The sequence below is a fragment of the Labrus mixtus genome, chromosome 17 (genome assembly GCF_963584025.1).
Source record: "Labrus mixtus chromosome 17, fLabMix1.1, whole genome shotgun sequence".
NCBI classification, from domain to species: domain Eukaryota; kingdom Metazoa; phylum Chordata; class Actinopteri; order Labriformes; family Labridae; genus Labrus; species Labrus mixtus.
Window position 1 is genome coordinate 12,554,591 of NC_083628.1, and position 23,988 is coordinate 12,578,578.

At 39.9% G+C, this 23,988-nt stretch overlaps 3 protein-coding genes across 4 annotated transcripts; all 3 read left to right on the plus strand.

Moving 5' to 3' along the window:
- The first annotated feature begins 13 nt into the window (after window positions 1-13).
- Window positions 14-12,139, plus strand: LOC132992281 (oxysterol-binding protein 2-like). The gene is made up of 14 exons (XM_061061492.1): window positions 14-517; window positions 1,568-1,773; window positions 5,435-5,685; window positions 5,801-5,969; window positions 6,822-6,942; window positions 7,021-7,087; window positions 7,181-7,318; window positions 7,431-7,676; window positions 7,829-7,949; window positions 8,128-8,231; window positions 8,586-8,681; window positions 9,006-9,190; window positions 9,286-9,506; window positions 9,972-12,139. The coding sequence occupies exons 1-14, from the start codon at window positions 357-359 to the stop codon at window positions 10,112-10,114; spliced, it is 2,229 nt and encodes a 742-aa protein (XP_060917475.1). The 5' UTR covers window positions 14-356; the 3' UTR covers window positions 10,115-12,139.
- Window positions 12,140-13,421: 1,282 nt separating this feature from the next.
- Window positions 13,422-19,618, plus strand: slc35e4 (solute carrier family 35 member E4). Of its 2 annotated transcripts, none has more exons than XM_061060832.1 (3): window positions 13,422-13,546; window positions 14,479-15,098; window positions 16,606-19,618. In XM_061060832.1, the coding sequence occupies exons 2-3, from the start codon at window positions 14,498-14,500 to the stop codon at window positions 17,136-17,138; spliced, it is 1,134 nt and encodes a 377-aa protein (XP_060916815.1). In that variant the 5' UTR covers window positions 13,422-13,546; window positions 14,479-14,497; the 3' UTR covers window positions 17,139-19,618. The 2 variants fall into 2 exon arrangements, with proteins under 2 accessions (XP_060916815.1, XP_060916814.1); XM_061060831.1 differs by having other exon boundaries at window positions 13,518-13,626.
- Window positions 19,619-20,089: 471 nt separating this feature from the next.
- smtna (smoothelin a) lies at window positions 20,090-23,414 on the plus strand. Its single transcript, XM_061060833.1, has 8 exons — window positions 20,090-20,367; window positions 20,974-21,062; window positions 21,397-21,472; window positions 21,581-21,709; window positions 21,783-21,840; window positions 22,299-22,416; window positions 22,544-22,695; window positions 22,847-23,414. The coding sequence occupies exons 2-8, from the start codon at window positions 20,976-20,978 to the stop codon at window positions 22,992-22,994; spliced, it is 768 nt and encodes a 255-aa protein (XP_060916816.1). The 5' UTR covers window positions 20,090-20,367; window positions 20,974-20,975; the 3' UTR covers window positions 22,995-23,414.
- The last annotated feature ends 574 nt before the right edge of the window (window positions 23,415-23,988 follow it).

The window sequence follows — 23,988 nt, forward strand, 5'->3', positions numbered from 1 at the left end:
CGCTCTCTCTCTCACATCCACAGGCTTTATTATGAACACGCAGTCCAAGTGCAGGCTCATCCGTGGTGTAGTTCAATGAAATAAAGTCGTTGTCAAGTAGCTCATCCTCGCTAAAATATTTATCAATCCAGATATTTTTTTTTTACAGCTCTGGGGTGAAGTTGGACACTGACAAAGCTTCTGCATACAGCTGCAAGCTAACAGTAGCTATAGCGGAGGGGGGAGACAGTGCAGTGCAGCTGGATCACTCACGCAGCAAGCTAAAGCTCACGGTGACGGTACAGCTGTTGAAGGCTGAACTCCAGAGGACCCGCCGTCCATCCCTCCGGAGTAACGTTACCGCCCGGGAGGAGGAAATGAACGAGCTGGTGAAGAGTTTGCCCTCCCCGACTCTCCCGGGGCTCCTCCTGCCCGGCGCAGATACCTACAAAGGCTGGCTCTTTAAATGGACCAACTACCTGAAAGGCTACCAGCGTCGGTGGTTCGTGCTCAGTAACGGCCTGCTGTCCTATTACAGGTAACAGTAACGAAGGGTTACTGCGACCAATGGTTGCTTCTGTAACTTCGACAGTGCACCGCATTTCGTTCTGTTAAAATGAAAACTTCATATGCCTAATGGTTACATGTGTTAGAGGTACAGGTTTACCGTCAGGGGTTTTGTATTTCCCCGTCATAATACTGGGATATGAAACTTTTTGCTGTATGTGAAAGCAGAGGGAGTGCCCTGAATGATGCCAGTTTTGCACACACACAAAAAAAAAACTACCTGAGTCATCGCTAACACGGATGGAAATGTTGGAAAAAGTTATTACTTTTGACTAGAAATAATGTTTGTTACTTTTACAGTCCACTTAGGTAACGCTACATTAAAAAATATATATATTTCATACTAAACAATGTAACAATTGGGTTGTTTAAGCTTGTAAAAAATAACGTTTTGTGAAGAAATTACTCATTTTGTAGAACATATATAAAACAAAAACAAATAATGGAAAGAAATTGGTGAGAAAAAGAATCCCCTAGTCATTAGTAAGTAGCCTATATAGCCTCACAATATAATTATAAAACAGTAGGCCTGACCTTTATTACAATGAAGACTAGGTTTAGACCATATACTGTAAATATTAAGGCTTAGACATACTGAACAGAATTGTAATACTTTGGTGAAATGTTTTTCCTCTCCTCTAAGTTGTGTATGTTACACCATGAGGGATTGCATTACAACCTTCTAAATATAACTTTCAGTACATTGATATGTAAAATCTATGCAATATGAGCCATTATAATGTTACACCATGCATTGCACAACAGTGGACTTTTTGTGTAGCTCTGTGTCTTGATGAGTAGTAGGCTATAGGTTTAAAATTCCAGTTTGAAAGACTGCATCCTGAGGCTCAATGCTTTAACAGACACACTGAGATGCTATTTTTGAACTTCCCTGAAAAATTTAAAACATATCTGCTCCATTTTGTAACCACATAAGCACAGGAAGCTCTCAGAGTATCTGCTGCCACTTGCCATTATTAGCCTCATCGTTTTTGCCATCTGTTTTGTCTGGGTCCCACAGGACTCAGGCGGAGATGGCTTACACCTGCCGGGGCACAATTCCTGTCGCAACAGCACACATCGAGGTGGGTGACACTTGCCACTTGGTGTTGACAAGCGGAGGAAGAAACTACCACCTGAAGGCCACCTCTGAGGGAGAGTGTCAGCGATGGGTGTCAGCCCTGCAGCAAGCCAAAGCCAATGCCAATTTATTGATGCATCACTCGGGTAAGATAGCCATATCATTTCCTGTTTGACCCATATGTTTTAGACCTAATGTTGGAGATTGAATGTTCAAAATGTTTTTGTGTGCATCAGGTATTTTGCTCAATGTTTTTGGTTTACATTTGTTTAGTGTTTAGCACAACTTATGTCCCAAATATATGCTTTAAAGAAACAACATGGTTCACCTGAGAGTCCGATTCAGGTGAACTTATTTTAGCTGCAACCTAGATTGAAGCCTTGTGCAACCAAGACCCACTTAGATGAATGCATTTATTTATGTGGTTCCTTTATTGTCATGTAAACAACAAGCCACAAGAGGGCAGCATTGTTCAACATGTTGAGCAAATGGTTGAGCAAGTGAGTGATTCTTGTAAGAATGTAATAAATTACTTGTTCTTTCAGCTGTAATCTTTAAATTACCTTTCTTCCTCGAGACTTTATCAAATTCTAATTGAACATTACAATCATAGTCTATTAGATAATTGAATCTGTCCTGCCATGGTGATGTTTAAAGGGGTTAAAAACAGAAGCACTGCATTTTCTCTCTCTCGGTCTCTTATTCTCTTGCCCTCCCTCTCTCTCCTGCACAAATATGCACAGGCACACAAACAGCTCCCACATCCCTCCCACTCTGTCTCCCTTCTCCCTCCCCGTCTCCTTCAGTATGACGACAGTGAGAGCTGAATGAAATGACCTTCCTCTAGGCTCCTCCTCCTGTTCTTGTAGCAGGAGGAGTAAAGAAAGAGAGGGTGTGAGGGTCTTCATTGAAAACATTTTTCACCATATACTCTGGATAATAGGGAGTCACGGGTGCAGCCTTTTCAGAGTGTCACCTTGTAAGTAATCTGTTTTTTTTTTACTGAATTAAGATCAGAGTAAGGGCGGTGTGTGCTTTCATGACTGCCTGCATGCATGTGTGTGTTTGTAATTGTTGTAAGGTGTTTGTTTATATAGCTCAGGAAGTGTAGCTGTATTTAGTCAAAATGTCTGTGTTAATACACTGATTGGATTTCTCTCAGGACTAACACTTGCACAAATCAAATATACTATTCATGCCCTGTTTGTTTCAGATTGTTTTATAGCCTACTTTGTTCTTCGAGATAATTATTGTAATTACAGCTTCTAAAAAAATCACTCCTAAGAGGTGTGCGGCTTCAAACATCCTTTGCTGCTGAATAAAGGCTTTGCACCTGCACCACACAAATCAATGTTTCACTCGGACAACGTAAGCATGTGGAGACCATGGCGGATATGTGAGGTGCTTGTGCTCTGTCTACCATGTATAACAACAACACTGTGTGATTACTGGTTGTGATTACAGCCTGAAACACTAAACAGGATTTGATGAGCTGAGCCCCTTAAGAAGATTTTAAAACAGCTTGACTTTCTGTCTGAAGTTACTCTGAGCTAAGACATTGTGTTACTGAGCTGTGCATTTTTTCCTCATTGTTTCTCATTCATATAATAGATGTCAAAACAAGCATGGCTGTCTATGTTGCCTCATCTAATATCTTTTTCTTGAACTAACATTGGTTATATTGTGTGTTTCTCACAGTTGTAAAACAGATTAACTTCTGTACTTTAATGCATGTGGGAGCGCAGACCTAAACCCTTGTGTGTTTGGATGAAGTGTGTGATGTGATTACAGAATATTATTGCATGAGCCTTTTGGTTATGGGCTTAGTGGCAATAACAGAAGGGCAAATTAATTGACTTAAAGTAGATTAGATCAGAAGTAATTAGGTGGATGTTGCAGTAGTTATCAGGTTTTTATAACAACATCATCATCACCATCATCATCATCATCACATTCGTTTTGATTTTTGATTTGTTGAGGAAACAAATGAACTATTGAAACCCAAGGAGCAGAATTTGAATATATGTGTTTAAAAGGAAGAACTAGTGAAGCTTAGGGTGTGCTTCAGCAAGCTTTGATATATATCTTATCAGTCAGGATTTATTTGTTTCATTTGTATTGCAGAAGCTTCCGGTGCAATTGCTTTTTAACTGTGATTATCGCTTCCTACACTGTGTCCATATTAGTTCCTCCATCATCACATGTGGGTGTGTTTTCATGAATCACTGATGAGTCACCAATTTATCCCAGACTCTCCAGTGTCCTGCACAAAAAAATACCCCATTGGTATACAAACCAGACAAGTATGATTGTTGTTATTACATGGGTGTGTATCATAGAGCCCTGTCCTATAAACAGGTTATAGCAGCTGGATTCAGTTTAAAATACACCTTTTTAACAACTTAAGTGAAAAAAATATGACTTTCTCTCTCCTGTATTTGGGTCATGAAATCATTATACATGCCTGAAGGATTTTTGTATCCTCTCATTTTTAATCTTCTCCACTTGGGACTTTAATAATTCAGTTTGATCTGATTGTTTGGATTCCTCCTCCCCTTTAAACCACTGTAGTAGTATGTCTGCCTTCTTTGGGACTCGCAGGCGATGCAGACTCTGGCCTAGATTCAACAAACATGCTCTGGAGTTTTCTGGATTACACACGCAATTTGTTTCTCCTAGGGAGGAAAAAATGTTTTGACCCAGAAAAGCCCATTTCAAATGATGGAGGCAGTCGTTGGCATTTTAAAGCTGGATTATTTGTGTTGACATCTTTAACCGTGTCGACTGAAACCAGCTGTTATCAAAATGTTGTCCTGATGACAGTCAGGCTTTCAAGGTGGTCTTTTTTTATGACTAATGCCAGAGAGAGACTTTAACAGGGTACAATTAGCTTTCCAACCCACAGAATCGTGAACAGGTCCATGATTGAAAACAAATTATGTGGACAAGCAATACATATTTATGAATATGAAAAAGGAAAAAATTCAATTAGTTTAGTTGTGGATAAATCAGAATGAATTATGTGAAAAATTGTGTTTAACAAGGCACATAAAATGTAAATATTCAATTGTATATCATGGTGGAGGTTTACTGAAGATGCATGTTTGATTTAAAGTTTCCTTCATTATACTTATTTGGCTTCAAAAACAATCAGGACAAATAGATAGAGAACAATATTCTCTAACTTTAAACCTTTTTTCTAAATTTTAAGATACAAAGGTAGCTTGTATAGAATGAATGATGCCACAGAATAATCATTCAATTTTCTTTTATTAATTAATGTCATTGTTTTGTGTGTTTTCTGCTTTATGTTTTAATCAGTCCAATCTCCCTACTCTCTTTACAAAAAAGATCAGAGAGATGGAAGGCTCAGCTGCCAACAAGGGGTAGACAGGGAAAAGAGAGGAGGGAAAAGGGTACTGCGTCATCCTTTTTTCTCCCTTTTCTCCTTTCTAAAAATAGCCTCGCCTCCTGATTGCACGGGCCTACGTTTCCAGGGTAACGGTTTTCATTCACAGCTTTCCGATGGTGTAGAGGAAGGGATGTGGGGGATCAGGGGTGTGAAGTGTTATTATCTCCCTCCATCCGTTCACCACAAACACTCTTTAAACTTGTCAAAGTCTAAATTAGGATTATTCTAAATGTTTGTCAATGTGTCTGAGGAAGCAGTTAATTCCCATGTTGTGTGTACAACAGTATATAATTAAACTCCATAAAACAAAAGACATAAAAACCTCTTATAACACTCCAGCATCTTGAGTCAGTTAATGTAATCTCTGCACTTTATTTCCTTCTTCCTGCATGAAGATGACTCAGGAGATGAAGGCCCTGAACCTCAGGAAGATCGAGCCCTAACCCAAGGAGTGCTCAAGAGTCTGGCCAGCAAGCTAGATGACCTGAGCACCTGCAATGAGCTGATAGGAAAGCACGGCGCCGCCCTCCAGCGCTCCCTCAGTGAACTTGAGGACCTGCGTGGATCCGCTGACAGCACGGACAGAGTGAAAGCTGTTAATGAGCGAGCCACTCTTTTCCGCATCACCTCCAATGCTATGATCAATGTGAGTTCCCCTGTAAACAAGAAACCAGTCAGCTGCAGAAGTCTCTTCTAATGAGGGATCACAGCTTGAGGATTCTGCGTGCAGCATTTTAATGTGCGTTGTGTTCACATCTCAGGCTTGTCGTGACTTTCTGGACGTAGCAGACTCTAACAGCCGGAGGTGGCAGAAGACCCTGCAGTATGAGAGAGAACAGCGCCACCATCTGGAGGAGACCATCGAACAGTTAGCCAAGCAGCACAACAGCTTAGAGAGAGCTTGGAGGGAGAATCCCTCTTCGTACACAGGTAAGACTCACCAACCTGTCTGCCCCTGTTTACTTCTGGTATTTACCTTGGTACTGGGTGATTTGCCTTGTCATGTATGGTGTGATCCAGTGTTTAAAAATAAAATACATTTTATCGAATAAATCAATACAGGTTGTAATTTATCTTGAATTGTCATGCATACCCCACTCGTACGCAATAACTAAGTTTACAAATGTCCTGAACAACAAAATAAATTATACAACCAGAATCGTTTCACCACACACAGCAGAGAAGTGATTAATCAGGCAGGAATGACAGGCAAGTCACTTCAGCAGGGCAAAGGACACATTCATGTACTTTTAAAAGAATGCGCGCATATAGGGTCCCAGACCACTTCTATTCCACCTCTATAATCAGATCTGGTGTATGCTCACAGCTGTATTAAAAAATGTCCATGTTTGTTCTTATCAGTCAGGGAGCATGTTGATATTACTTGAAAACAGTCTCTCTGTCTCCTGAGATGAGTCTATTGTGGCCCTCCTCTGGCCTGCAGCAGTGCTGCTAAGACAGAAACACTTAACCAAACATGTCCCCTACAATGTCAGTCTAGTTTGTTTTTCATCTAAGATTGTCATAAATCAGAAGCTAATAAAAATTAATAGCAAATGATGCAAATATATTTTTATTATATATATATTTTTTTTCTTCTTGTGACCTTGTGTTGCTCATTTTTTAGCAGTTGTGTGAAACTATTCTCATATTCTTGTACACTTTTTGGACCTACATTACATATATTTCAATTGGTTTTTTTTAATTCAGTTTTTTAAGGTTGTAGCATGATTGAAGACACTCAGCTAAATCCATCTCTTTGTCCCCTGTTTGTTGCCTTAGGTGTGGAGCGGTCTCAGGAGGGGGATGCAAGTGATGAGAATGACGAGGCCGAGTTCTTTGATGCCATGGAGGACTCCCCTGCATTCATAACTGTTACTACTAGTGGCGAAATACAGCATAAGTGAGACATTATTTCTATACAGGAATCCACAAGCACAGTTACTTTGAACTTTATTTAAGCTATGCTTTTCTTCCACAGGCGCTCAGGTAGTATTCAGAGTATGATGAGCGGAGGAGTGTCCAATGACTGGACTCACAATGAAAATGTTAGTCCCAACTGTAATTGCTCGCAACCATCTGGACTTTTCATCTTTGTCTTAGGCTTTACAATGACTTTGTGTTTTGTGTTATTTTTTCAGGATACCTCAGGCACAATGCACATGCAGCTACGAAGAACAAGACGCAGTCGTATTCCTGACAAACCAAACTACTCCCTCAACCTGTGGAGCATCATGAAGAACTGCATTGGCAAAGATCTGTCCAAGATACCCATGCCTGTAAATTAAAAACATGCAGTAAAAATGTGCTGGAATTGTCTTTTTAAGTGGAAAAAAAAAAACGGTTCTTCTAAATGTCAAACTATCTTCACCACACTCTCTGGGATTGCAGGTAAACTTCAACGAGCCGTTGTCCATGCTGCAGCGACTGACTGAGGATCTGGAGTACAGCGAGCTTCTGGACCGAGCAGCACGCTGTGACTCCTCTCTGGAGCAGATGTGCCTGGTAGCCGCTTTTTCGGTCTCCTCCTACTCCACCACAGTCCATCGCACAGCCAAACCCTTCAACCCTCTGCTTGGAGAGACGTACGAGCTGGACAGACTGGAGGAGTACGGTTATCGCTCCATCTGTGAGCAGGTGAGACGAACACAGATGCAAATCCTTAAAAAATGTATTAAGCACACACAGAGGCTTGTGGTCGAACTTGTTCTAAGATTAGTTTGTTCTGTAGATTACAAAAAATATAAATACAGTTTGATGAGTCTGTAACCTCTGACACCATCCTTTAGGTCAGTCATCACCCACCCGCTGCTGCCCACCATGTGACATCACAGCGAGGATGGACCTTGTGGCAGCACATCACTATTGATAGCAAGTTTCGTGGGAAATATATTTCTGTCGTGCCTTTTGGTAAGAACCAAGTGTACCCCCTTTGTAAATGTGTAATGTACACCACTACAAGTGAGATATGTCATGGTCATACAAAATATTTGTTAGATAATGAATCGTAATCACATTGGCGTCATCATAACATAAATTATGTTGCAACATTTGAATGTCTCATGAGCCCTTCTTCTCTTCTCTGCAGGAAACATTCACCTTCAGTTCCACTCAAGCGGAAACCACTATGTGTGGAGCAAAGTGACTTCGACTGTTCATAACATTATTGTGGGAAAACTTTGGATTGATCAGGTGTGCCCCTCTCAAGTCTTAACTTCTTAACTTCTTACTTTTACTGTCAAAAACACAACCTAGCTTTTCCTGTGAGTCTGTGTTTTTTTTATGAATTTCTAAATGTGATAATAAAACTTTTAAAGGTCAAATTAAAAACTAGAAACATTTCACTCCAAAGAAATTATCACCAAAAATGAAATTACAGTTCAAAAAACAAAATTGTCAGAATTGTTATGAAATGTGCTTTGTGTCTATGATATAATTGTGTGCTTGTGGCTGTATCATAACGGAAGAAAGGAACATGGGTCATTATGCTCTTTTATTCACATCTGTTTTCATTCTTCTTCTTCTTCTTATGTTTTGTTTCTGTAGTCTGGGGACATTGACATTGTAAACCATAGAACCAAGGACACCTGCCATCTCAAATTCTCCCCATACAGCTACTTCTCCAGAGAAGTTCCTCGTAAAGTGAGTCTGTTGTATCTTTTCTTTTTGGTTTCAGTTGTTTCACACTAAACTGTGTCTATGTTCTGCTCTTTCCCTGATATTTGTCCTCAGAATGTTTGACATATGCTGCATCTTCTACTGTCAGTGTAGAAAACTTTGATACAGTGTCTCTCGCCTGAAAATGTATGTTTATTTGCATCAGCATTTACTAAGACATCTGTCCGAATCTGGGTGTTTTACGATTCAGTAAAAAACGAGTCAGCAGTGAATATGTCTCTCCTTTTCTGTCAGAATTTGTGTGTAACTGAGCTCTTCTTGTGTCTCATCTTCTCGGGGTGTCTCCAGGTGACAGGAGTGATAGAGAACAGAGAAGGCACAGCCAGCTACATCCTGTCAGGGACCTGGGATGACAAGATGGAGAGTGCCAAAATAGTGGACAGCAGCCAGGGATGCGGAGGTTCCGAAGGCAAACAAAAAACAGTTTATCAGACTCTTCAGCCCAAACTGCTGTGGAAGAAATATCCCCTCCCGTATGTTCATCTTTTCTAACACATTCCTACCTCAACTTTATGGGCTGTCCTCAGATTGTCCTAATGTGTTGTCTCTTCCATCCTTTATTCTCCAGAGACAATGCAGAGAACATGCACTTTTTCTCCTCCTTAGCCCTGACACTCAATGAGCCAGAAGAGGGTGTTGCGCCCACTGACAGTCGTCTGCGGCCAGACCAGCGTCTGATGGAGGCGGGTCTGTGGGAAGAGGCAAACTCCCAGAAGCAACGACTGGAGGAGTCCCAGAGGCTGGATAGGAAAAGAAGGGAGGCGCAAGCTACACAGGCACTGGAGGAAGGTGAGAGCAAGGAAACCTATCAGGAAAAAAAGGGCTTAAAGTCCCAAACCAGTCAGTGACATGTTTTTTTATTGCAATTTCACATTTGACACTAGAAGGCACTAAAAGTTTCACTCGGCTGTGCTTAAAATTAGTTCACCGAGAAAATATAAACCATATAAACTGTTTAAGCATGGAACTAACACAAGTTTATTATTAAACCTTCAACCATACAGTAAACATAAACTGAGAATGGTCCATCATTGAAGCAGGAGACATCATGTGTCCTGCATTTCAATGTTTGAAGAACAGCATTTGTTAATGTAAAGATTTTAGATTATTTAATATTTAGGGAGGAATAGTTTTTTTAGACCGTCAGATGTAAATTATAATTCGAAGTAGATTACATTTGTGAATTAAAACAGATCTTACAGAGTTGTGTTTTTTTTATGAGAAGTCCCAACAACTATGATTGTGTACATTTAGGGCAAGACCTCGAGGGTTACAATCCACTGTGGTTTGAGAAGAGGACAGATGACACAACAAGAGAAAGCACCTACATGTACAGGGGCGGCTATTGGGAGACCAAAGACAGACAGGACTGGAGCCAATGTCCTCAGATCTTCTAGGGCTTAACTTCCCTTCACAATGTGTCCTCAGACTGGAGGTTCCTCCTCATTTAAGGATACTCTGTGAGTTATAAGGACTATTTTGGGATATGGATGTTTGTGTGTGTGTGTGTGTGTGTGTGTGTGTGTGTGTGGGTGGGTGGGTGGGTGTGTGTGTGTGAGTGTGTAACTGAATTTAAAGCACAAAACAAGCTCCTGCTTCCACCTACTGATCTACTCTCTCCTGCTCCGTTTTAACATGTGTTTGCTGAAGGCATGGCGCCTCGGTTCATGTGTGCTGTGTAATCGCTTACTCAGCACTGCAGGGAACTTACATTGCAGAGTACATAAAGTTCTCATGTGTGTCTAAGTATGTCCTTGGGGCTGAAATACTGTAAATATGCTTTACTTTTTCTCTGAAACATACTTTATTCAAAGGGTGTGTGTGTTAAACTTCGGGGTAAGGAGTGCTGCATTTGTTTTGGTACAACAACTGAATGTCTTGTTCTCCTCAAAGCTGGAAAAACATGTTCCTCATGCTGGGCTCCAACACAGACACCGGCTTTTAAAAGACCATAGCAGGACAAAACATTCTTGTGTGCTAGAATACTTTTCACACATAAATCCATCTCCTGATCCCTCTGATTATTGATGATGTTTGCTATACTACTTGTTTCAATTACGTTTAAAAAACTGAAACTTGAAGTGTTATGTTTTTAAACTTGTACAGCTTGCCAAACTGGGAGGATCTAAGTGAAGTTATGGGAAATGTAGGATCCAGCAGGTTTGGAGCTTAAAACATACTTAGGACTAAAAGTCAGGATATCTTAACGTACACTGAACTCCTCTCTATTTATGTCTCTCTAAAAAACTTCACTTTTATTTGAGTGCAAGCCTAAATAACTGAAATAACCCTTTCAATCTCTTAAGACTGAAGTCTCTCTGAAGAGTAAATCTGCTAAATCAGGGGGATTTGTTTTGGTGCTCAATGGTAATTTTAGCCTTAATTATGTAATGATGTAGTAAGTCCCTTGTAAACCCTCTATCAGAAACATGTTGTGAAGAAATCTCACAGACCTTTTTCTCCAAGGGTACTTGCATGTGTACATAAAGATGAATTTCATTTTATTTTGTCTAAACTATAATTCAAATATAAGGTTCATTGTCTTGGTAAGTTGAAACAGACTTGTTTTCTCCCCTTATTGAGACGGTGGGAATGTGGGCGGGTTCCTCATTTGAAACTGGAATTATTTGGACATGTAAGCAATAACACAACTGCATGGTCACTAGATAAGAAACGTGTCCCAAGTCAGGTGTTTTATGCAGCAAAAACAGTGTATTCTATTCACAGTACTTCATTAGATGAATGATTGTTATGTGATGACGTCTGTTTTATGCACATCAATCAGAAAACTACAAATACAGATGTATGCTAAGGTTTTTTTTTGTGCAAGCAGGCACTGATGTAAATGAGTAGTGAATGTACATTCTATAACCAGTATTATCCTATTTATTTATAGATTTCAGCTTCCTGTGTATTGTAAAAAGCATTGGATGGTGGGTTTCTGCCTGTATATAGCAAGAAAATAATAGAAATAGGAACACTATTCATTGTCATTGTTTCACATAACTTGAAGATTGCATTGTGGTCACTACTTAAACTCTGTGTGTGAATAAATCTTGAAGGTGTTAAGAATGTTTACCAGCTAATGAGATGTTGGGGGAAATATGAATAAGTAACTAAATGAAGTGAAGATACAGTATTTATAATATTGATGGTGCAAATAAGGTGTTGTTCAAAACAAGCACAATATAATGTTTTCCTACAGGTAATGCATTATACATGAGGCATAGACGTATAGCTTTCCATGGCAGCACATAGCTATGCATGGTATTAGAGTGCTGAAACATTTGTGTAGTGAAGAGCCTCTTCACCTATAGCTAATTGTTTATTGACTCTTACTGAAATATGTGAACTCACCTTCTGTGCCCTCTGACCTCAGAAATTTGACATTTTTGAGCTCAAATAAAAACATAAAGCTGTCACTGTTGTGTTGTTTGCTATTAGACCGATGTTGTTCAAAAATGTTTAACCTAATAAGGATGGATGAAACAGAAGAGGTAAAGAGAAACAGCATGTGTCATAATGACTGAAGGTCTACAATGCACCTCTCTTTGGTCTGAGCTAAGGTTGCATGTTAGTTATATTATTAGTCCAAAATAACAGACCAGACAAAAGAAAAATGTATTTGGACAATAAATAAAAGGCTTCCTTAGTTATTTGTTACTAGTCTACAAGGTTTGCATTCTCATAAACAGGGTCTCTTTTCCAGTAGACATTAAGAGATATCATTTTTACACTGACTGTGCACTCAAAGTTCCTGTCCTTATGTTCTATTTATTAATTTTTTTTCCTGTGTTAAATTTCAGCAATGAAAATAAAAGTGCATACATTTTCATAAATTATTATTATACTGGTCATTTGGGCATAACTCAGCTGGCATCCTTGTCTTAACCAACACAAATCGCTTGGTGGTTAGCTTCAGGCAAACAAAGATCATATTTACTTTATTTTTACGGGATACTATTAGCATTTGGCAAGCTTTACCAAGAACAAGCAAGTTAATCGTTTTCATATCAATCAATCAATCAAACTTTATTTATATAGCACCTTTCAGACAAACAATAAATTGCAGTTCAAAGTGCTTAACAAGAGTGCAGAAAAGTGATTGACAAAAAGTAGTTTATAAAATCATTGAGAGACTAATGCACACCAAAAAGAATTTTAAAAAAATATGTATAAAAATAAAATACAATAAAATACGACACATAAAAGCAACAAGATATTAAAATAAATACATAAGAGGAAAATATTTAAAATTGTAGTAGGATAAAAAAGAGAATTGATATAAAGCACTATAATAATAAATTATTAATAATAATAATAACAATAATAATGAACTGAATAAATGAGTTTTAAGACTGCGTTTAAAAATCTCTCATAAAATCATTGATAAAATCATTGAGAGACTAATGCACACCAATAAGAATTAAAAATATATATATATAAAAATAAAATACGACACATAAAAGCAACAAGATATTAAAATAAATACATAAGAGGAAAATATTTAAAATTGTAGTAGGATAAAAAAGAGAATTGATATAAAGCCAGACTGAATAAATTAGTTTTAAGACTGCGTTTAAAAATGTCGATATTGGGCTCAGGGCCATGTCAGCCTCTGGTCCTGCACCCTATATGCCTTCACCCCAGGACCTGCACAGAAGCGACAAGTTACCAAGTTACACACATATTGCACCAATAGACTGTAAATACTAAATCAGGAGCATTGCCCTTTAAATAAACCGACGCGCCTTCTCCACCCTCGGTTTCGGCTGCACGGTGACTGACTGACGGAGGGGATGCTGTCACTGTACACGTCGAAGAATAAGGTAAAAAATCTCATTACAGGACCATGTCACCGGTCGGGTTTGTGGTGTAGTGCTACCTGACGTTCACTACATCAACGGAGGTGAGCGGAAGTCAGGCTAATGTTTGTTTTTGTAGGTAACAACCGAAAGGTTAAGCGACTCTCCGTACTTGCTAACGTTAGCATAACAGCACAGAGAGAGAGAGAGAGAGAGAGACGCCTCGGTGAGAGGTGACAGGTGTCAGCTCAGTCCACAGGAGAGGTCAGCTAGTTTTACACACCGTAACCTTGTATTTTTTGGCAGACAAAGGGCCACTGATGTCCTCTGATTTGAGCGGGGTTTAATGTGCTGCTCAGCGGGGATGACAAACTTTAACGAATGAAACGGTAACCGCGGTGTTTTGTTGTTTTTAAATAACACAGTATGAGTTGTCATGGTTGTTATGGTTTTCTTATGATCCCCGGTGTCTGGAAAGGGGAATCACAAGATCCTCCCAGGCGTGAAGTAAGCTGCTATTTTAAGCCATCGTGGAAAAAAAAACAACATGCGCTGTATGATAGTTAACCGGTTCAGTTACAGAAGTTTCACTGTGAGGGTTTTTTTTTTTTTTTTTTTGGTGCATCGTCACCATTAAGGATCGTAACCAATCCCTTCAGCATACTGTTTTGCAGCCCTCCTGTCCGCCCAGTCCAGCATATGTCATTTTGCCTGCGCAGGATAAGTTACACAACCAGCCCGTCATGCAAAATAGAAACACGTGTTTGGAGGCGGTGCTAAAAAAAAAAAAAAAAAAAAAATTACGGGTTATCCGAAAAACAAAGAGACGCCAACACCACAGAGGAGACGGAATAGTTGTGTGTCGCGGGTTATTTGTTACCAAAACTTTGTTGGTTTAATCATGCTTTGCGATTGGAGACGAGAGGCGCGGTCTCAACATGTGTTTTTTCTTTCAGAGAGGACAATGATACGAACATGATCAGCGCCGATGGCCTCTCTAAAGGCGAGGCGACCCTGCAGGACAGAGGCAGCAGCAGCAGGAGGAGGCCACCCGCGGAGATGCTCCATCTGCTGTCAGCTGTTGTTGTTTGGCTTGTGACAGGAACCACCATCTCCAGCCTGAACAAATGGATATTTGCCGTTTACAACTTCAGGTACCCTCTTCTGCTTTCAGCGCTGCACATGCTGACGGCCATAGTGGTGGATTATGGGCTGATAAAACTGCAGGTGATCCGACACAGAGGGGCCGGAGAGCAGGAGCTAACCCCCAGCGCAAAGTGTAAGGTGTTCCTGTTGAGTCTGACATTTTGCGCCAGTATCGCATTTGGGAACATGGGTCTGAACTATGTCCAGCTTTCATTTGCACAAATGATCTACACAACCACCCCACTCTTTACTCTGGCCATCTCCACGCTGATCCTGGGCAAGCAGCATCACATTATCAAGTACACAGCCATGATGCCCATCTGCCTGGGAGCCTCCTTCAGCATAATGGGAGAGGTCCAGTATGATCAAACCGGCTGCTTCTTTGTGTTTGCGGCAACTATGTTGAGAGGCGTCAAGTCCATTCAGCAAAGTAAGTAAGACTTTTCCTGTGTCACACGAGTGTTAACTATCCTGTTAGTTGCTTGTTTGTTATACTGAAGACTTGTGTGTGTGTGTGTGTGTGTGAGGTGTTGTTTCAGTTTCATCCTGAGACATCACAGCAGTCTACAGTCCCGGAACATTTTAGTGATTCACCCCTCGGTCTAGTGACACACTCGCACAGTGTGTGGCACATTTAGCTGTTTCCTAGGTAACATATCATAAACAAAAACCTGTGTTTGAGTTACAGTGTGCAGGGTTCCCACACATGGTCATGCTGATCTCTGAACAGTTTAGAAATAACAAAAAAAAAAGAGGGACAAGGATGATGACTTTTACTGCAACAGTTTTTAGAATTAGAAATAACATTAGTGAAGTTAATGTGTATGTCATAACATGTATCCAATGTACCCCTTTATCTAATGTTCTGTGCTCTCAAGGATGAAGTTAAGTAGTTGGTTGGTTCCTGTGTGCATGGGATTAGGCTCTTTAACGTCATTAGTCTCAACAACATAGTAGCTGTCAAAGGAAAAAAAAGTAATGAGCTTCTAAAAATATATAGAGGCCTTTTGTCTTGCGTAACACTAAAGCAGGTCTTCAGTTTCCTCAGAAAAATGTACCGCTACATTCTTAGTACCTGAAGGAGCAGAGGGACACGTCACGGTTACAGAGGCAAGCTTGTGACTATAGGGTCATCAGTTTAAAGCACCAAACGCTCCTGCATAGCAGCACAGGGACAAACAGCACATGACTCTATGTGTTCATGTTCATCAGACCTAAGCTGCTGCATTTTACTTCTACTTTCACAATTCTTAAACTGAGGTCCAAAACTTGCTAGACAATGCGGTCTCTAGCTTAAGCGAGTTATTTGCATCCTTTGTGTTATGACAGTTCCCCTCATAAGTTTACTTTTCTCTGACGAGGGTGATAAAGAACTCTCACAGGTGTGTTGCTCTATGGCTATCAACACTGTGCAGTATTTACAGATAGCACAGTGTTTGTTTGTGCGGTGCTCTTACAAAAAAGAACATCATGATGTTTTATGCGTGTTCTTCTTGTCACATGTCCAGGCACAGGGATATAACAGGTACTTCCAAACAAGGGTTTTGCATGACTTTCTTCCATTTTCCTGTTAACTGGCAGTCTGTCATAGTTATTTTGATTAGAAAACAAACGTATCTTCTGTCATCTTAGCAATCTGCTGAAATGCTGCATTTTCTCATAATAATAAAATTAAGAAGCAGGTCTTTTAGTTGCTGAATCAGATGAGTTATATCACCTTTAGGTCAGACATTTGGTGTAAGAAAAGTGAGTTCTGTTAACATCTCTCAGGCTTTACTCAGGCGTTTAACTTAATGAAAAGAGCATTTGTTGTGTTCAGTTTTGATGAACTATTTTCATTCCCTCTCAATGTTGCGGTTTAAACAATGACAGTTAACATACTTGCTTAGGGAACTCTCATGTTTGTAACCACTGTATGTATTTCTCTGTTTACTCAGGCATCTTACTTCAGGAGGAGAAAATAAACTCTGTGTTCCTGCTCTACCTGATGTCCATTCCTAGCTTCTGTATCTTGGCCGTGGCGGCTCTGGCTCTAGAGAACTGGGCTTTGCTGGAGTCGCCGCTGCATTACGACCGCCACCTCTGGGTGTTTATCCTGCTCAGCTGCCTGGGCTCAGTCATGTACAACCTGGCCAGCTGCTGCGTCATCACACTCACCTCTGCAGTCACTCTGCACATCCTCGGCAACCTGAGCGTGGTGGGAAACCTGCTGTTGTCTCAGCTGCTCTTCGGCAGCGAGTTGTCTGCCCTCAGCTGTGCCGGCGCGGTGCTGACTCTGTCTGGCATGCTTATCTATCAGAACTCAGAGTTTATCGTGAGCTTCCTGGACGCTCGCAAGGCCAAAGCTAGAGAGTCTGGAAATGTGGATTTTCATACTGCAAGCGGAGATGAATTTGGCAAAGGTTGTACGTCTGAACCCAAATATCATCAGCACAGAACGGAAAGGAAACAGGAACACAAGATAGACTGAACTGAAGGGATGAAGGAGAGAATAAAATGGTGAAGGTTAAAATGGGAAAGTGTTTTTTTCAAGCAGATTGGAGAAGTAGACAGAACTGTCACTATCACTGATAAACTGAAAGACTTTTTTTTTTTTTTTTTTTTTTCAAACTCCTTGCTGTGCCATTTGATTTTCCTGTGGTCAAACAGAAATGGAGTCTGCAGAGAGAAAAAGGTTGCCTTTACTTGTCACAGTGACGGTTAAATTCTCTCCTTCATCTGTAAATCCGTCATACAACATCCTTTAGCGATATATGCATGCGTGAGCACACTTAACTGTTTGGTACCTCATGAGGTATTCACACTGACACTCATACTACTCCACTGTGAAAATGTTCTCATTTACAGAGGGCTCTTATCGCTGTTTGGGTGGCTGTTGTGGATATTTTAGACCGCAGGGAGCTTCATATTTGAATGGGCACACTTTCTATTTAAAAACAATATATATTGATGGTACTGTTACCTAATACTGACTCGGCCCTGTCATGGTAAGGGACAGGGTGTTTGGCAGCTTATTTTTGCTATGTGAAGCAGGATGTTAGTTAAAGTTACAAGGATGGACAAAGCCAACATTTCTGTGCAATGAGACGCCTCTTTCCTCTACTGAAGCACATTTTTAATAAGAGGTCTAAGCTCAGTGTTTTGTCCCCCCTTATGAACCTCAGTGTGGCTTCCCACTTAAGGGCCTAGATTTTTGTTCTCATAGCAGCTTGATAAGACGGTCTCTGTAGAATTAGTCCAATTATTTCCATCCTTCACAACAGTGCACTCACTGCAGCTTTCCTTCATAATTAGGTTCACAAGTTCTCTAAGGAGTGACACTCAACTTTAGCTGTCCTTTTCCCGTTGAAGAGACGGGGAAATTAAGATTGAGCTTCTTAAATCCTCAACAATGTCATCTGTCACTTTTGTGTGTGAGTGTGCAGGTGACACTTTCTAAAAGTTGTTTACCTGGAGCACCTGACTTCTGCTGGGCAGTGTTACAGTATGTGTTTCTGTCAGTATTTAGAAAGCATTTTATTGATGTGATTTTATTACATGACAAATACATTTTTTTCCCCTTTTAATATTTATTTGGTAAAAAAAATATTTATTTTTGGATGGACATAATCACTGGCTTTGTAATGCTGTGGATTTAGCGTCAAGTGTCTTGAACCTGCATAAGTGTTATGTAGGTTGGTTTCCCCTGTCCACTCTCTTCAGAAAGAGTCGGGTTTATAAGCAGAAGACTGCATGCCGTTACAACTGAAAGCATTTTGAATAAGCCGGGATGTCTGTAAGCGGCTGTACACTCCCGCCTACATGTATGGTATGCAAAATGTTTACTTTGAAAGCTTTTTTTTAGTCTAGTGTGTCAGTGGCAAAAATTATGTGCTCTTGTCCATTTTTGAGTTCTCACAAGACAACAAAGCCATACATCAGACACCTTCCACATGATGACATGAATAATAGTATTGCCATAAAAATAATTACCGGCATAATCTGAAAGATTTCACTTAATGAATCACTAAATTCATATTTCCAGGGTGCCATAACTCATAATCTTAGATTCTTCCCTGCAGCATATCATATGAATCCTGATATTTTTCTTAAATCAGGGGTCAGCTAAGTTATTGTTAAAATGGATTAAAAACAGATTTATTTGCAGTTTGATAAATTGCCGTGTTGGTTTAATATTTTTAATGATAAATGGTTTTTCAGCCATCCTTACTTAACAATTGTACTGTATCACACATCATTTGGACTGGTTTTTCATTTCTGGGTACCTCAGCTTTCAAAAAGACTTGTTATACTCATGTTTAGGGATTATTTACCATAGGTCTGAGTTCATACAGTTGTTTTTTCATGTCCACATAACACTGCTGCACCTGAATGATGGACATTATCATGGTGAGTCACGAGCTATCATTTGATCATTTTTAAACACGTGATTTCATATTCTCAGTTTGCATGTTTGGCTGCAGATTATGGTTGTTGGGCTGAACTGTTGGTCTGATGAGCTGAAAACGCCACCCACAAAGCCTATGGTTCCTGTGTAAATACTGGTTTTGATTGTTTGCAAAGCTAGTGGGATGTAAATAGTTTATTTTATTATATTTATCGTTTTGTAGTCATATATGGTTTAAACTGGGTTAAGAATGAAATGTTTGCCTCATGCCTTATTTGGATATACTGAAGACAGGAGTGATTTGATCCAGCATTTTGTCAAATGTTTTGGATTATAATTTGAATGCCAACAGTCAGCAGCTACAGTGACTTTGTTTAAGGGGAAAGAAAAGGATGATTCATATACACATGAACTGCAACTGCTCAAATAAAAAAAAAAAAACAACTGCTACATAAACAATAAAAACCAACAAACCACTTCATTACTGAGTTGTTGCCTACATTATTAACTCTCAATGTAACTACTTCTTCATTTAATTAAAGTTCAGACCTCCTTTAAGTGTTCTCCGCTGTCAAAGTTTCTGTTTTATCAACCGCCCATTCAGCCTTCATGTCATACATTATGAGCTTATCTTGAAGCAGTTGTAAGTGTTTACCACTCGGTGGAGCTATTTGTCTGCTTTCTGATTTATTAGCCCACGCCACAAATTTTCCTTAACTTCTTTATTTGCTAAATAATCACTACTGAAATTGGAAAATCCTTTTTTCTAATATAGTTGTCTTAATCTGTGTGTGTGTGTGTGTGTTCTTTGTCTCCTCTGTCTTTCTTCTGTAAACAGGGAACCACCAGGCAGCCCTTTGCCTGAAAAGGCAGTGCCTGCAGATACTTTTTTTTTTTTTTTTTTTTTTTTGCACTTATTAACCCTTTGTTTGCCACGCAGAAGTTTTGTCTGCAGCTCTCACCAAATGAAGTGAAAATGAAGTTCAGCTGATGGAACGCGCCTAAAAGTTTCACGTGACGTCATCAGACATGCAATGACAAGAGGAGGAGAGATTCTGGGCCGAGGGTGACAGAGACCTCTCCCACCTCGCCCTCCTCTTTCCCATCTTGGGAGGTTCATGTAAGCAACCTCCACTCGCTCTCCAAACATGTATCCTTATGGAGCGCTGCAGTGTGAGGTGTGATAGCGACACTGAGCTCTTACAGCTCTCCAGTGAACTCTAAAGGAGGATTGTGGAGGAGAGGGAGAAAACTTCCAAAAAGACAGAAAAACTGCCACGAGCATCACAACAAATTGGCTTCCAGCAGACAGGTGAGTTGTACCACACCTCACTGGCCTCCATACTAAAAAAAAACTCAGTCTTTATTTTTTCCCATTTAACTCTATTCTTCCCTCAGGCTTTACTGCGACTCTTTTATTCGCTGTGTCTGAGCGCATAGTTTTACACTGTTATCAGATTCTTTTAGTAATGGTCTTGTTCCACTGCATTACTATATTTGTACGTGCTTTTGCCCCTTCTCTGCTCAGTTGCTGAGATACACTGAGAGGTACTTTCGTAACACAAACAGTTCTTTACACTGCAGCTCAGTTTATGTGACAACTGTTTATATTTGACATACTGCAATGAAATGTTATGCTGCATGGCACTTACAATCAAGACAAATCTCTCATCTGTTTGGTATGTGTGAAGAAATTAATCATGTTTCAAGTGTTTTCAATCCATAAAGTTTGTGATCATAGTATGGCGTTGCACGAACACACATGTGAGAGGTAAAGGTAATTTAGTTTCCTGGATGATTTGGTGTTTTTCTGGACTCTTCTGATCAAATATTCTCAAGAAATGTATATACATATTTACATGCAGGATATATCACCAGTGCTTTGTTTTTGGGACATTCAAGCATATTTACTTCTCAGACATGGAGCCAAAAACGGAAAGTGGATCAGCAGCGTTAACCAGCGAAGACCTAGCGACTATTGAGGATGAAGAGGTTCTTAATAAGATGGTAAACTAGTGATTTTTTATTTATTTTACCATCAAGAACATACAGATGTGATGCAAACGGTATTATCAGTTCATGGAAGGAAGTGGATTATTACAGAGCGTCTTAAACGTTTAATATGAAAGGCTATTTGCCTTTAGATCATGCTGTTGGTGAAGTTTGTCTCAATACTGAAATGTTAAAAAATTCTGTGGTCCTAATAGATAATAATAATCTAATAGAAGATAATGCTAAGAGGCTTCTCTTTGAATTTTTTTCATACACGGGGAGAAAGCTTTTCAAAATTAGATTGAATGATCTCTATCAGATCTCTTCTTAAGACTACTGTTATTTTTAGTTGGACAACGCAGCAGATTTTGAACAGAGGCGAACGATCCGCGCTGCTTTGAGGGACTTGCTCAAGAAAAAGAGAGGTAAAATCTGACACTTGCTCCCGTGCAAAAGAACGCCATCATAAAACTTCCATCATTTCCCTGATGCTTTGCCTTTCTTCTAAATCCTTACCCACCGTCTCTAATCAGATAAACGGGAGCAGGAGCGAGGGTCTAGGCAGCAGGACTTGAAACAACAGGGCCTGAGCAAAGGCGGGACAGCAGGAGGAGCAGTTAGTGTAGGCAGAGCGTCCATGAACCAGCAGCCACCAACAAACAGTAAGTTTTGGAAAAACAGTCATATTTTCAAGATTTACTCACAAACTTTTAATTTGTCTTAATTTTTTCAAAGAGCTGTCAAGCCAGCCCTCTCCAACATTCTCCACTTCTTCTAACAGAACAACAACTGGGTGAGTTAACCTTATGGTTATTTTTGCATTTCCATGTTTCATAACTATACATAGGATTATCAAAAACTAGTTAACGCAGGTGAAGCAATCATTTAATCCCAGACATGCTCGTATAGTTATCTTCTTTCTGCAACACGACATGTTACATGGGAGTATGTGAGGTAAATCCTGATTAACAACAGAAATTCTGATTGAAAAGGGACCCTCATTAAGTGAAGACACTGTAAGGCCCTGTCTGTGACAGTGAAGAAACAGGTCTGATCAGTGTGAATGAATTTACAATGGGCGGCAGAATGCCATGTAAAAAAAAAAAATAGTAATCTTTTCAATCTTAAAAGAAAAAAAAACCCTTCTTGTGACAGTAGGCCTCGGCTATGTAAGAAGATGAGCAAACCAAACTTTCTGTCTACTTTTTCTATCTTTTCTACATTTCTTTAATCTTTGTGTCTTATCCACAGTCAGGCCAGTCCCGCTGTAGCCTCAGCCCAGAAATGTCCTCCTGCTGCAGCACCCAATGCTAAGAATGTCAAACAGATGCTTCTTGACTGGTGCAGGGCCAAAACAGAGCCTTATGAGGTAAATAAGCCCTGACTCTGTTTGCCTGTGAATTATTGCCCTGGGGTGCTATACATAGCTCTGCCTCGTATGTCTCATTATCAGCCACCATTTCTCTTAAAGTGATTTCCTTTCTGCTGTAAAACAGGGAGTGAACATCCAGAACTTCTCTTCCAGTTGGAAAGATGGCATAGCCTTCTGTGCCCTGGTTCACCGGTTCTTTCCTGATGCGTTCGAGTACTCCATCCTCAACCCTAACAAGCCCAGGGAAAACTTCCTGCTGGCTTTCAGCACTGCAGAGTGAGCTCTCTTTCCTTACATGAAAAAGTAGATATGTCTCTTTGAAGCAAGCTCCAGAGGTGCACTGCAGATAAGCACAAAGTGACTTTACAGTCCTGTGTCACTGTTTGTCTCTAGTCATTTGTCAGTGACACTCGCTCTCTGTATGCAGGAGGCTGGCCGGCTGCCCCCCTCTGCTGGACGCTGACGACTTAGTCCGGATGAAAGAGCCCGACTGGAAGTGTGTGTACACGTACATCCAGGAGTTCTACCGCTCCCTGGTGGAGAAAGGCCTGGTCAAAACCAAAAAGAGACCATAAACTCTAAAAAGCTTTTTAAAATCTGTGCAATTTATACACACACACATATAATCATGGGTTAAGGACAAAAATATAATCTAATGCACCTTTTTCAACAGATTCTTGTTTAATGTGTTGGCTGCTGCATCATAAATATAAATGCACAGTGCCTAGTGTGCAGTATCTGTGTGTTAGCAGGGACTTCTGGATGTTCGTGTGGACAGCTGGCGCTTAGGATCAGTACATTCCTCTGAGATTACACATCTGCATTAATCCCAGTCAGGGCCATAGACAAGCTGGGAACACATTTTATGATGTTGCTGTTGAGAGCCTGAGAGTGTAAATATTAAAGACACAGTTATACACAACTAGCATGAATGCTGCTGTTCTCTAAGTAAGTCAAACTGCTCTGATCACTCGAGAACTAAAGTGTTTTTTTTAGTACTGTTGACTTTTCATGTTTTATTTCAAACTAGACTTCACTATAAATGGAGTCGATTTCTGTTGTATCAGGTATTTTGGGAGCTTCACATGAACTTTTCAGGTCCCCAGCATATTGAGGTGCAATAATACCCCTGTGTCACTGAGAATGCCTTTAATAACTATATTATTTCCAGATTTTCTATAGAGCGTGCTTCCATGCTCTTTTGCATATAGAACAAAAAGCCTCTACTTTAAACAACGATGATAAAAGAAAGAATGTGTTTGTCTGGTAAAATGAGGTGACAGAAAAGACGAAAAGGATATGTGAAAGGGACAATAGATGGTCATGCAATGATAAAACACCAATGTATGGACGATTTAAGTGATTATATTAGTATATATTTACATTCAAATGAAAAAAAAAATATTGACACAAAAAAATGAATTGTCTATATTCTACGGACCTCAAATTAGTTTGAATTGCTGGTTTACTTTAATGCTTGCTTTATGGGGTGATAGTGTTTCCAGCCCCGGCCTGCTGAAGAGCTCCAGTGGGAGCAGTTATCACTTTTGTCAGATTGAACTGTAATTA